Source organism: Coenobita brevimanus, chromosome 4 (assembly GCF_032717465.1).
Source record: "Coenobita brevimanus isolate Jiangsu-jjx chromosome 4, ASM3271746v2, whole genome shotgun sequence".
Taxonomy (NCBI): domain Eukaryota; kingdom Metazoa; phylum Arthropoda; class Malacostraca; order Decapoda; family Coenobitidae; genus Coenobita; species Coenobita brevimanus.
Genome location: NC_136957.1, coordinates 32178622 through 32194067, shown reverse-complemented (window position 1 = coordinate 32194067; position 15446 = coordinate 32178622). Strand labels below are relative to the sequence as shown.

At 41.1% G+C, this 15446-nt stretch overlaps 2 protein-coding genes across 3 annotated transcripts in view; one reads left to right on the top strand and one right to left on the bottom strand.

Moving 5' to 3' along the window:
* The window catches only part of LOC145394711 (single insulin-like growth factor-binding domain protein-2), an 87494-nt gene extending 86319 nt beyond the window's left edge, over positions 1-1175 (top strand). For both annotated transcript variants that reach the window (XM_080268509.1, XM_080268503.1), the window contains exon 3: positions 102-1175. In XM_080268509.1, coding sequence (XP_080124635.1) covers positions 102-212 — 111 coding nt within the window. In that variant the 3' untranslated portion in view covers positions 213-1175. The remainder of the gene's footprint in view (positions 1-101) is intronic.
* LOC145394684 (single insulin-like growth factor-binding domain protein-2) overlaps positions 1-15446 on the bottom strand; it is a 469535-nt gene that overhangs the window by 299779 nt on the left and 154310 nt on the right. The gene's annotated exons all lie outside the window — the stretch shown is intronic.

The window sequence follows — 15446 nt, the reverse complement described above, 5'->3', positions numbered from 1 at the left end:
TTAACCTACCATGCCCCAAATATAAATCGCTAAGGAAGAGGCGTTAGGGAACTTCCCTAAACTTCGAGAATACGGGCCTTAATTCCGCTTCTTCGCCACAGGGCCCGGGTGAGGAGTGTGGGGGCAACTGGAATGAGTACGGCAAGTGTGGCACGGGTCTGTGGTGCCAGCAGCAGGAAGGTGATGTAAATGGCTACTGTGTCTGCGGCTAGTTGGTGCATTAATTACCTGTGATGTTACCTGATGATGTGCTTACCTGTTCATTATATTACCTGCTTCTATTGCCTGCTGACTATTTACCTGTTAATAGTGTCACCGGCTCATTTACTACCTGTTGACCATTTACCTGCTGATTTCACCTGTCCATTTACTACCTGCTGATGTTTCCTGCTGACGTGATTACCTGTTGATTTAGTCACCTGTTGAAGAATGGTTACCTGTTGGCTGAGTCACCGGGCTAGGTTAGTAGTGTCCAGATTACTAAACCCTTCAGTTAAGTAATTTTTTTTTTCTTACAAAATCCAGATAACTATATTAATCTTTTCATAGCCTTTTCGAACCTGATTTGTTTTATATATATAGTTAATGGAGATCTGTTCTTGCCTAAGTAAATTCATTTGAAACCGGCAAAAATAAGCTACAAAAAAGACGTCACGGATTTAAAGAGTTAAGAGTAAGTGGCAATTTCCAGGGTTTAATGACACTGCATGATCAAAAAAAAAAAAAAAAAGTATGTTTAGGATGCAGGTAAAAGCGCCATCGGAATATAATCATCCCTACATTGGCGCCTTGAACCAGAACACCACCAAGGCTCATATTCTCGTCCGTTAAGGAAGTTCCCAAACACCTGTTCTTTAACGATTTATGTTCCAAACTACCCATAAATATCCTCTTTTTTTTTTTCGTCGCCTCATTTATCTTTTTAATGTCGACATAGAATGCATGAATAATTCAGGAGTCAGTAACGGCGTATAATCAGAAATCAACAGGAAAGGAAGAGGTGTTAGTAAGCTTCATAACCTCACGAGAACACCGCCCCAGGTGTTAGAATAATCCACATCAGTCATCACATCAAGCATTACAACTCATGTATTTCCATAACATATTCGATCTTACATTATATTCAATGACAAATGAAACTTACAGTATGTAGGGTTTCTTTAATAAATTTGTTTCAGTTGGTACTATTGTTTCTCATACCATTCCTAGATGGAAAAAAAGGTCATGATGATAAATATGTTAATTTTACCTAACTATGTGTGTCACTGGATGTGTGAATGATATTTTTATCTGTATGACACTATGGACAATGTACTCTGTTTTTGGTCGGAAGCACAAGGAGTTTTAAAATGTCTTGTTGTTTAACTTACTTCTGCATTCACATAGTACTACATATCCAGTCAGTTATTAACAAATTCGACTCCTGTAACTCACTCTCCACTGAAGAAACTCACCTGGCATTAAATGGACTAGAGCACTAAAGTTGCTCCCACAGTACTCAAAATAAAAATGGGAACCGCTTACAGTGCATATTAGGTTACTCCTCCATACCAGATACAGTTCTCTCAGGTTCAGTTTGTAATGTAATGACAGGATACAGATCTGACGCTGGAGAGGGGCGCCTTTCTGACAAGGCTCCAATACACCCTGGAGGAGGTCCTGCCCGGATGCACAAGCACATCTCACCTCCCCACCACACTCCATCTCCTGGTGGAAGGATGGTGGACTGCAGAGTTAGTTTCCTGTAGTCTACTGGGATACACTCTTTAATTAAACAGTTATGAAGATCTTACATACAATTCTGAAAAACTTGATTGGTTCCACAGATCACATCACAGGGTTTCAACGTACCGAAATTGTTAACTGTGTCGTTTTCAATTGTAAAGAGCGCCGACTCACTACCAAGCCTCATCGAGGCTGGAATGAGGCGTAGGCACAAGGGGACAGACTGCCTAATTTCTTCCCCGCTGAGTTTCGAACCCTTGCGGGTCTTCCACCACAGCTCGTCTTGAGCTACACTTGACAAGTAGAGCTCACCTCACCCAAACAAGTAGCTCGGTCTGAGCTGGGCTCAAACTTAGGTCACTTGGACTGGGAGTCGAGTGCTCTATCAACAGCGTCATTGCGCGCGCGAGCGAGCGCGTGCGTGCGTGTGTGTGTGTGTGTGTGTGTGTGTGTGTGTGTGTGTGTGTGTGTGTGTGCTAGATGACTGGAAGGAACAAGACAATAAGAACCGGACGACTCCCATAAAGGGAAGTAGGAACATTTCCATCCCGGGGGAGTATATCAACAAAGACCCGATTCATCTGACACAGCTGGAGTTCACTGTCACTCTTGATGTATGTGGGTGTGGTCGTCGCTTCTCTCGCTCTGCTCAGCACCTGTTATATCTTCCCATGTCTCCAACCATGAAGTTACTTATTGTGGTAGCGCTGTTTTAACTTTAGATTGACAAATAAAGTTTTATATTTTTTGGTGATGTAATTTTTAAGGAGTCTGAAGAAAGTAATGAAAGTCATCGCGAAAATGTTAACTCATTTACATAAGCTGAATATATTTCAGAAATTTTTTACACGGTTAAACGGGGGACGAAGGCTTCAGATAATTTTTGGTACACAGACATGTGTCTTTATACTGAGGGGGATTTATGGAGCTGGAGTGGTATAATTGGTCTTTTTATCCCGTTCACTGCCAGGAGCTTCTCAAGATATGAATATAAACGTTTTGTAAGAGCAAGAATAAATTAAACTAGAATTCTGAAATTGCTGAAGCAATAATCAAAGAATTCCACTTTCCAAATGAAAATACTTTTATCAATGTAGATTTACTATTAAGGGACTTTTGGTATGACTTAAAATTTTTTACGGATTATGACCTGTGACCTTGACATCAAGGTCAAGGTCATTCATGCTATACAAATCCTGTTCACTCGTGACCCACTACATTTCCACCGAGTAAGGTCAAAATCGGCCAAATACTTTCCGATTTAGCACTTTCAGGCATAAGGTGGCCATTTTGAGTTTCCTCCTTATCTCAAAATGTATTTTCTGATTCTCATTATCAATACCCAGGTGCACTAGTATATGATGACGATTGCAATGCAATCGATTGAGTACTTTTCGCTGTATAGAGGAGCAAAAATTGAAGAAAATGTCATAGAGTGCGCTAGTGCGGAGCTAGTGCTAGGAAATAATTTAAAAATTGTGCCAAAAGAAGACTGCAACCAAGAAAAATCGTTCCAGAAAATTTCAAGTCTCTATGTCGAATGGTCTTGGAAAGCCAGCCTTCTAGATCTCAACCTCCTCCAAAAACAATAAATAATATCTATAAAATCAATAAGATCTCTACAGAATGTGTTCTTAAATATTACCACCGTAGATTATAAGTAAAACGTTTTAATATTTAAACTCTTGATTATACTCGTACACACAAATAATTTACCTACTAACATTCTTTTAGGATAAAATTTCTGTAAACCTATTTTCATTGCTATAAAGGAGCTTTCACCTCGTGTTATAATTTATTAACCTGTTCTCTCCTTATTATCACTCACAGTTTCGCTTTACTTCTCATTTACCTTGTTGTCCACTCTCCCATCCCCATTCATCTCATTTCTCTTTTCCTTATTCCCACTACCTATCTCACTTACTCACTCCCCCCACACTTTCTTCCCTTCCTACTCCACTTCCCTTCTATCCTCCCCCACTCCTTAACCTCCTTTCCCTCAACCACTTCACCCCCTCTCTCTTCCCCTTCCATTCTTTCCCTCGCCCTGTCACGCTTCCCCTATCTTCTTACTCCACCAGAACCCCTCCATCTTTCACTAACTCTCTTCCTCCTCCATTCCACCCCATCTCTCCCTCTCATACCCCCATCCCTTACTCCCTCCTCAGCTCCCTCCCCCTCTTTCCTTCTCCCACTCCTAGCGGGCACGAATCCCCCTGCATGCAGGGAATTTTCTTTAATCCCTTTAGGGTAACACCTGAGGGATGTAATTGTGGTAACCTGAATGATTTAGCTGTCTTATATCCCCCATTTCCCCACTCTTTCACTCAGCATCTCTTCCTCATTGCATCCACTCTCTCCTGCCGATTCCCTCTCTCCCATCCCTCTCCCCACACTACCCCCTCTCTCTCCCCCACTCCCTCTCCCTCCATATCCACTGGCTCTTTCCTTCCGCAATTCCACCCTCGTATCTCCCACCCATCCAATTAAGCTCCCTCCTCTGTTCCTGTCTCACGTCCTTATATTCATCTCCGTCTAGACCCTCTTCCTCTCTTTCTCCCTATCTTACCTTCTTCTCTCCCACCTCTTTCGGTCTCTCACCCATCCCTCCCTCTCCCTATCTGACCTCCTTCCCTTTCCCTTCTATCTCCCCCCCCCCCGTCTTGTCTTTTCCCACTTTCCTTCCCTCTCTTCCATACCTTCCCCTCTGATGTTCACCTTTCTCCCTTTTCTCTGTTTGTCTGTCTGTCTGTCTGTCTGTCTCTGAAAATCAGTGTGTTGAATCCATAGCAACTGACATTTGATGACTTATTTGGTCAAAGATTAGTGTCATCAGTGTCCATTGTTGAAGATTTACCACACAGCTTTCCACAGTCCATGGAGAGAAATACAGGCATGGAGACGGGACTTTTGACGCCGATTGTACACTGGCCAAACATGAACCTGGTACAGCACCATCATGTAGCAGAGGTGTGGCAGTAGGTACACGTGACAGCCTTGATCTATTCACGTGTTTGTTGGTGGCACGTGTGTGTCGGAAGTGTTAATTATCAGCTGAAATGACCATGTAGGCGTGATGCATGAACACCTAAAATTGTAGCTACAACTCTGCTTCACACACACGCACACACACACACACACACACACACACACACACACACACACACACACACACACGCACGCACGCACGCACGCACGCGCGTAGTGGTCCATTGCAAGTAGATAAGTAACTTGGTAGCTTGAGAACATTATTTCAAGTGGTACAGGGAACTTAGGAACTCCTCCTTGGTTAAATATTTTTGTATAAAACATGATCATCAACCCTTCTCTGCTAAGTAAATTGAGCTGCTTATTCCAAAAAGAGAAACTATCTATACCTAACCCAATCCCTGTCAATCTAACCTACACACTTCGTTACTACCTAACCCAACCCAACCCACCCGACTCAGTCCCACCCCACCACCTAACCTGGTCTCTCCCCCGCAGGGCCCATCCCACCACCTAACCTCATCTCTCCCCCACGGGGCCCGGATGAGGAGTGTGGGGGTGTCTGGAATATTTTTTGGCAAGAGCGCCACTGGTCTGACATGAAAAAAAAAGAAAAAAAAAAAAGAATAACAATGAAAAGGGAAGCTGCATAAATGGCAATCAGGGCAACTAGTTCGTGGTTACCTGTTGACTGATGACCTGTGGATGTTACCTGCTGTTGACCGTACTTACTGACTGGATGCACATTATACCAGCTAATGATGTTACTTCAGAATGTTGTTACCTACAGGTTGGTGTTACTTGCTGACTTCGTTAAATGATGTAACCTGCAAGTACAGCAATGATACTTCATTGTCACTTGTTGAGTAGTGACTACTGATGTGGTTATTTTTTAAAAGTAGTTACCTATTGATAAATGTTACTAGCTGATATGATAAATTGATGTTGCCTGCAAATACAGTACCGGTGAAACAATGATTGTAGCCAAGAATAAACTCAAAATCCTCGCTATTTTTCTTCTTAATTCTTGAACAGTTGTATCAGATGTGCCTTCCATGACTCCATGGTTTGAATTGGCAGCCATGGCTTTCAAATGATGGGACATACTCAAAACCCAAGCAGTGACGAGATCTATGTAAGCGAAATCAGTCACGTAGCCCTTCTCACAGCTACGCATAGTTACATGAAGCAACATATTACTCACATTAACATTTATATAAGAAGAAACGAGATTGACAATTTATATAATGCCCCATTAATAAGAAATCATTAGTAACAGTATATCACTGCTTATATAAATCATCGAGGAAGTAAGCAGCCTGTATATATATTTATATATATATGGGAAAGTAATATATATATATATATATATATATAAATAAGGGAAAGTAATATATATATATATATATATATATATATATATATATATATATATATATATAAGGGAAAGTAATAATGATAAACAGAGACATGCAGGTATGATACCGGTACTGTATACATAGGATAATATTGTCCAAAATGAAGTGAAAGTAGCAATAATATGCATATTTGACTATGTACAGAGTTTTTAATAGCAGTGTCATCACAGCACATAATGACTTCGTAAGTGAAGTTCGTCCCGCAAGAAGTTCATACTGAGACATGTAATAGTAATGCACACGAGAATTACACTCAACTGGTTTCATGGGGAACTTCAGGAGTTGTAATAGTATTGTTTCATAATCACAAATAAATGTTCAATCTATCAGTTAGGTGTCTTCACAATTTCAAACAAGGTAGCTTCTAGAACTTATTTCACTGGTAATGTTATTTCACTAATACCTGTTGAATAATTACCTGCTGATGTGGTTACCTATTACTTAAGGCCAGTAGTTAGGCTCCCAGAACCATTCAGTTTATGCGACCACCAAGTGCAGGTGGTGATATTACACTTTTGTTTGTTTGTTTGTTTAAACCTGCAGAGTTCCGAGCATATCTTAGCACTCCCTGTCTGAGGCTCTGCATTATAAAGAAAAGTCGGGTGTGTGGGGGTCGTAAATGTATAGTTGTTGTGGAGAAGGCTAGAGCAGAGCTGGTCAGAAGGAAGCAGAATATATCTAGTCCCCAATTTAAAAAAAAAAAAAAAAAGTCAAGTAGAGGCATGAATAATCTGGTAAGTACGTCATCAGATTGCAGGAGTCAAAGTAAAATAATTGATATCTTTTAGGTTTTGAGTCACAGATAGACAAACTTCGCTCAGATCTAATTAACTAATATATGACGGCACAGGAAGCCGATGTACAGTTCTGGAGAAAAATGCTGGTTTCCTCCTTAACCAAACAGTTATGAAGATATTGCATACTGTCCTGTAAAGTTGGCTGGGTTTTGAGCACATCACGGGATTTCAATCTTCTTCTTCTTTCTTTTTTGTAAGAAATGATCCCATATCTGTGTTCGTACCTGTGTGCATATGACAGCATGATGCATGGAAAATTCCACATCAAAAGTAAATATTGATATAACCAGAATAATTTCACCTCACGGAATTGGGCCATTCCCATAACTTAAATACGTAATCTTGACTATGTGAATATGAAGAGCCTCGTTATGAAGTCTGGTTCACCTTGGTTAAAATTGCTCATTTGTTTTCTCCTGACGGACTGGGCCACACGTCTTGAATACAGCATCTTGGTTGCATCAAATTCGATCGCCTTTATGATAGCAAAAATATGGAATAAGTTTCCTTAAGTACGAAACAAAGAGGGGCTTTCAATCTTTTACATTAGGGCGTCAACAGAGCTGAAAAAAAATTGAAATCTTTGTTAGGTTAAAATAACGAACTGTTAATATTAACGTTTAGAGTAGTTCATGGCAACGAGAAAGTTATCTGGGAATGTAATCATTCCAGACAAAGGTTACCAAAAATGTTCATCATTTCCGGCCTTCTCTTTCGCATGGTCTAATCCTCTTCACTTCAGTACAGGGAACTTGTTCTGTCTCCCTCGCCTCCCTCTTACATCATTATAACGCCAACACACTTTCATATTTTTTCATCTCGTTGTCTGTAGTCCTCTCCTCAATCTCCCATCAACCTCCCTTTTATACACTTTCTTTTATAATTTCCACCCATATCTTGGTCTTCCTCTCCTTATTTTCACATAGCCCTCACTTACACAGTAAGTAAGTAAGTAAGTACGTATTTATTGACCACAGTATCCAGTTACACATACAGGATTTCAAGCAACAATAAACCTTAGCATGATAAACAGTATATCAGATATTAGCAAACAATTATGGTCCACAAAACAAGCGAAGTATTAAAGGGCTGATCAGTGCATCTATATAGCCTTAATGAAAGATGGAAATCATTACACTTCTGATTAGTAACTTAACTACAATTTGACCAATCACCTTTTTTACGGAAAAAAACAAAAACAAAAAAATCCCAATGATATATCATGGTTAGAATAAGAGCATATAAAATGAATTAAATACACTTTAAATAACATAGGTTATGATAAACATTATAGTACACACTAGCCAAAACAGGAGAGGACCTTATACACTATCTCCTCAATAGGAAACTGAGCATCGTCACCAATGATTTGACTCCAGGAAGTAAAGTTATATCTTGTACATATGTGCTGAGTCAGTGGACACACCTCCAGTACATGCAACTCTGCACAGCACCACATGGACAGAGCCGTTCTGCTACCGGGAGACGTCCCCGTCCACGCCGATTCCAACGGCCCGTCTCAATCGCCAGATTATGACTGATTACCCGCAGCCGACTAAATGCCACTCTGAATACTTCACTAGTTTTACCACGACATTTATAGATCTCGTGAACTGTTAAGGTAGGGTTCAACACATTACAAATTAGCCTTCTAGAAGATGTAGAGTTAGAAATTAATTGCTTTAAAGATTCAATGCCGACTTTAACATCATCAATAGAATTATTAATTAAACTCTTAATGTGTTTACTTGTTGGTGTGTTATCCGCCATGGTCAGCCTGACGGCGTGCACCCACGGGTCATCGGGCATACCGCGCCTCTCCCCCCATAGTCGCTTAAAGCTTGCTCTGCCTTGCTAGTACTAAAGATTTCAGTGGCGGGCACCCGAGTTCCACGTAACAAACGTCCGTGCACGCCGTCATACGAGCTCCCAGCAGCTGTTTAATACCCCAGTTATACAATTTTTCCATTGGCCTCAAGTTCCCATTGAACCAGGACTCACAGCCATATAGGATGGTTGACATTAAGGCTGCTTCAAATATTTTCTTTTTAACATAAAATGATATGTCTATATTCTTTTCCAAAAATGACACAAATTTCAGAATGTGGCACATTTTTGCTTGTGCGTGGGCTGTAATGGCGGACGACAGGGTCCCGTCGCTTGTGAACAGGCTGCCCAGATACACATACCTGTCACACCACTGCACGACCATATCACCAACGCAGAATGGCCCACGATCGCCCACTGACGCATGGATTGCAAAGAACTTGGTCTTAATATTATTCACAACCATGCCATTATTTACACAGAACTGATTCAGAAATGTAAGTTTATGTTCCATCACGCGTGGCGTTGTCGAGAAAAGAACAGTATCGTCCATAAGGACAAGGAGATGAAGCCACTGTAAAAAACCATCTGGCTCACAATTGGACTTTATCAACTTAATCATGCTGTTTACAAAAATGATAAATAATAAACAAGATGTTGGGGACCCCTGTCTGACGCCGATCCTGGATGTTACAATGGCTGTCCCAATAATGCTCAAAGTAACCCCGTATATCGCCACCAGCGCCGCTAACATTCGTGACCCGCACCCCAACTCACGTAACATACGAAACAATTTGGCGCGGGGCACCCGGTCGTATGCCATTGAAAAATCGACAAAGCAAACAAATAACTTATGCTTTCTCCTGTGGGCCAAATCAATTAACAGTCTAAGTGTCACAACATGTTCAATGCAGCCCCGGCCCTCCTGACTCCCTGCCTGCTCCCGATACGGAACAAACCACATAATTAACCGAGTTGATAGCACCATGTCATGCAGCTTTGCCAAACAATTTATTATATTTATACCACGGTAATTCATGGGAAATGATCTGTTACCTTTCTTAAGTATCGTGACCATACGGGCCAACTGCCAGGATGTGGGATAAGAGCCAGAGGAAAAGACTACATTAAACAACGCTAATATAAAGTGTATCCACCGGTCTGGTAAAAACATTATAATTCCTGGGCTTATCCCATTAGGCCCACACGCTTTATCTTGCTTTAATCTATGTGATTGTGTTTATGTGTGTGTCTGCCTGTGTGTGTCTGTCTGTGTTTATGTCTGGGTGTGTTTTTGTCTGTATGTGTTTTTGTCTGTATGTGTGTGTGTGTGTGTGTGTGTGTGTGTGGGTGGGTGTGGGTGTGGGTGTGTGCGTGTGTGTGTGTGTGTGTGTATGTGTGTGTGTGTGCGTGTGTGTGTGTGTGAGTGTGTGTGTGTGTGAGTGTGCGTTTGTGTAATTCACCGGGTCGGTCAGGATCACTGGATGGTCGTGATCGTCAGCATTTTACCCTCCGGAAGGGAGCTGAGAGCTCATATAGTCCGATCTAAGGGCAAGGCTGTGACCTTCACACACCCACACACCCGTCCCCTTGCTCAAGGGGGACAGTAACCACCCACTTCGTCAGTGAAACTTTTCGCAACCTGAGCGAGGCGCGAACTCCCGTCTACCAGATGGCAAGCGAGAACGTTACCACTGCGCCAGCGAGCGGTGTGTGTGTTCTCTGTGTGTGTGTGTGTGTGTGTGTGTCAGTGTGTGTGTGTGTGTGTGTGTGTGTGTGTGTGTGTGTGTGTGTGTGTGTGTGTGTGTGTGTGTGTGTGTAAAATTCCTAATCTTCCTGTTGTCAGAAGTTCGTGGCTTTTCAGTTGTTGGCGGGAGGATACGTGAGGTGGGTGCACTGGGTGGCGTGGGCATGTGATCGGGATAGGAAGGGTGGGTGGATGGGTGGGCAGGGTGGGTGGATGGGTGGGCAGGGTGGGTGGATGGGTGGGCAGGGTGGGTAAGTGAGTGGTTCAACAGGGTGTTGGGCTGAAGGGGTGCACGTGAGTCTGATTGAGGGGCCGTGGGAAGTAGGGTGGAGTGGGCAGAATGAGCAGAGTGGATGGAGCTGGTTGGTTGGGTGAGTGAACAGGATGGCGTGAGTTGATGGGTGGGTGGGGTGCCTTGGGTGGGTGGAAAATGGGGTGTTGTGGGTGGAAATGCAGGCAGCTGGGTGGATGAGTGAGCATGAATGGTATGTGGATGTGTGGGTGCGAAAGTGAGCAGTGGGAAAATATTTCCATCGCGTTTAGATCTATGTTGAAAAGGTTCATGATAGGAATAGGTCCATAGTGAATGTATCTCTATGGAAATGGGTACATGTAGGAATGTGGGGTCAATAGGGGTATATAGGAACTTATGAAAAAATAGGTCCTTAAATAAATGTCTATGTGAAAATAGATCCAATGGGGAAAATACAATAGATCCAAAGGGAACTTAGTTTCATAAGGGAGAGCCGGTCCATCAGCAATTTATGTTCAAGGGAGATTATAGGTCACTGAGATGAAGTCCATGGAGAAAATACTGTCCCTATGCATAATATCTCCATGTGCGAAAATATGGCGATGAAGAAATGCATTAGCGAGGTGAAATTTTTCCAAGGTGGTAAGTAGGTCCATGGAGGAAAAGTTTTCAGTCCAAGAACAGACCACTGTGGTGGAATAATAACTGAGGGTAATACCTAAGAGGTGTAGTGGGAGACTGGAGGAGGGGGGGGAGATAACTGAGGATTAACACCTAAGAGGTGTGGTAAGAGACGGGTAAATGTGCGAGTATGCTTCATATGCCTGGGGATCTGAGTTCTTCACGTGACATAAACCTTACCCCAACAATGGATAGGAAACATACTCAGTATGATGAAGACGATGATGATGATTTTATGTAGTGTTTTTATTAATCGTCACCTCATCCTGAAATGGGAAAAACAGATCGGAATACTAATGGTAATCATACAGCATTGTCCTCTATGCTTGTGTAATATTAAACGTGTGCGTAGAGTGATATGGCATAATTGTGTCCATCTGAATCACAGGACGTTTTGCACTGTTTTCTTCGAAACCCATTGCTGTAACCATGTATTATTGCTTACACAGTCACTCATGAATGCACACAGGCTTCTGTAATTCAAACTCAGCTGCATAATATTGTGCAGTGTTACCTGAAATACTAGAGTTGTCCCGGCCATGAGAAGTTACACAGGCCCAGCAGTCACATCTTGCACAGATCCAGTTATTTCATATACATATACAAACCCAGGATATGGATGTAGAGTTTAGGAGATTTATCAGCCTAATTTTTCCTAAAATAACTATGAAACTATTAAATTCTGAAACGTTTTCAGGCTTCTTGGCCACTGTCTTGATATTAAACACCAAGATATTTTTCGATATTTATGTCTGCGATACATGACAAAGTGATTTAGGAACAGGTCCACGTCTCATGATATAGTTGGCTGGTTATGATCTGAGAGTACCGGGTCACTCCCACTACTAGACTACTGAGTAGCTATTGCTTGGTAGTCTATAAAAGCTGGCTATGACAAAGAATGAGTCTCATTGCTTACTATATACTTTTTAGTCTAACTTGGTCTAAAATTGTAAGCTCTTCACTTTGAACGTTGAGTAGTAAAAGGAGATTTTGACAAGACTGTTGTGTCAATCATGAAAAAGTGCTATGGAAAGGACATAGACCTGTATTATTACCTTTCCCTGTCACAGAGTTCCGTGAAATATGCTGCAAAAGGACGAGAACTTGGACGAAGTTAAAGGCAAAAAGTTATAGTTAAAGCGATCCACTTGTCTGATTACTGTTTCCCATGAACTGAGTTGAAAGGACATGGGGGATCCTCGTCAGGTGAGAATAAATCCAGTAATAATACTTGGTGGCGACAGTGTTATAAACAAAGTAGAAACTCAATATCACACCAGCAGGAAAGTGATAAAGTCCTTATTGTAAACATTCCCGACACAGGTTACCAACACTGTTTCTTACACATCGTTTGACATCGTTCTCGGTCTTCTTCTTCTCATTATTTAATCAATGTTCATTTCATTACAGCCTACTCGTTAAAGAACATAAGAAGAGAGGATAACTGTAATAGGCAGGTTGGCCCACGCTAGGCAGCTCCTGTATATATATATATATATATATATATATATATATATATATATATATATATATATATATATATATATATATATATATATATATATTTATAATTTCACCCCGTTCCCGGTCTTCCCATCCTCAGTCTCCCACCAGTTTCTTTCAGTCTTAATATCTTTGCTCCAGGCTCTTGTTAACAGAAAGTCCTGAAATGTTTAAGTAGAGTTCTGCCATATGAGTAATCCATGCTTGGCAGCCAATAGATGCCTGCACAGGTGTGTGTGTGTGTGTGTGTGTGTGTGTGTGTGTGTGTGTGTGTGTGTGTGTTAAATCCTCCTAGAGTATTTCATCGAGTTCTATTAAACCTCCCAGGTGAGTTTGTCTGGTTACTGGGAAAGCTTTTCACTATGTACAGTTTTGCAACTATCATTGGAGTCAGGAGTATAATGTTATCCTTCTGACAATAATTAATCCACCATTATCTAGCTGACAACAAACAAGCCACCTCACATAACGACGATAACTGAGGTCCTCTGAAGGTCAAATTGGCACACCAGATGTAGACAGACAGAAAGTGATTTTTGTTGCAGTCAGTGAGAAAGTATCATAACGAGAAGGTTCATTTTCGCACAACACTGAGATAGATTAATACGGTCACGAGAGTCGGTTCATTTATCGTGTGGATAAGATTATTATAGTTTATAACCGTTTTGACGCCAGCAAAAACAAATCATTTTATTTAATGAAATGCATCACACCATATCTGTTATAGCACCAAGTTATCATTGAGGTGTCAGACATATTGTAGTTCTCTCAAATAAAGCAGTTGATGAAACTGGTATTGACTGAAATGTTTACCTAAAACTAAGTTTAAAATCACTCTACTCCTGCGTTTTGTGTTTTCTCCAGCCTGCAGTGGTAAAAATAGTTCTGCTTAGGAAATACTGGTGATAAGTTTACAACGACTTCTGATTCTGGCTAGTTTATATCAGTTCTTACTAAATTTGGGGTTTTAACTGTAATAAATACAGATAGATTGACTGACTGATTAACATAGATAGATAGGTAGATAGATGTATATACATGTAGGTAGACAGATATATACAGTATATATAGATACTTGGATAGAAGATTGCCTCAGAAAATTGTATCCACACTGTAATGGTAATATATGCATACCTTAATAAGCTCTGCTTCATTCATAAACTTTCCTCTGAGAAACATGAAAGACGTGCACATACGTGTAGAATGCGGCGCGTGGAAACTGATACTGAAATGTTACCGGATTTTGGGGACGTGTGAAAAGGAAAATGGCAGTGGCAGTAGGGACGTAATTTTTGGACAACCTTTCGTACGAGACGTGACATTTCACGCCTCCATACTGTAAGTTGAAGGCAGACTGCACGACCAATGATCATTGTTATGGTGGTAGAGGTAAATCTCCAATGTGGCAAAAGGAAATTCAAGAGCAACTTAAAACTTATGAAAGCAAAGATAGCTCATAAAAGTGTGCTTACATTTTTCTGAGACACCCTCTTCCATTCATATATATCTATATCTATATCTATATCTATCTATCTATCGATAGCTAGATAGATAGATAAACAATTAAAGATATATAGGTAGATAGACAGATAGATTGATATGGATAGATAGATAGGTGTATATAGGTAGGTAAATAGATAGATAGGTAGGAAGATAGGTAGGTATAGGTAGGTAGGTAGGTAGATAGATAGATAGATATAAAATTTAACACAAATACTTGCTTAATGACTTGACAGACAGCATGAGGGCGGTGTTTACAATGGTCTGTTACATGGCCATTGGGTAGCCAGTGAGCAATTCAGAATGCGTGATGTCACCATTAGATGGCAAAACATCATCAACAGATGAAGAGGCGTGTTGAGAGACGCCGAATATGCTTCCAGTTGTTGGTTACAGTTTTTCAATGACACGAACTGCCAAAAAGAAAATAACATATTCTTACAATTCATTGAAATTATGTATCAGTGTACAGTATAGTGGAAGAAACCTTCCATGTTAACTAAGATGTCATTTGTTTTTGGACAGCTACAGATGTTAATGGGAGCGGTGCTATTAGTCATCATATGATTCGCGACTTCCTTTACTGAAAGTAGGAAAAAGCTAAAACATCCAGAATCCAGAGTGTATATTAACCCTCTCATGGTCACTCATGCGATTCACATTTCATGTGGATTGTTCTAAAGATGTTCAGTCACGTGAATCGCGTTTCTAAGCCAAAAAAAAAAAAAATCGCCAAAAATTAAGTTTCTGGTGGATTTGTGTCAAATTTTGACTCGTCGAAGCGAGTGCAGAGCTTTCCAATGGTAAGGCATTGACAACACTGAGCTGCCTCATGGGGCCTAGCACGTAGCGATAAACCTCAGTCTCTTCCAAGCAGCCAGGCGGTGAGGTTGCATCGCATGTACTGTCCCTTTAAACTCCTACTAATTCTCCCCCTCCTGCCCGAGCCGAAGCCCCTATGGACTCAGTGCGATAATCCAATATTTGTGAGCATATTTGTATGT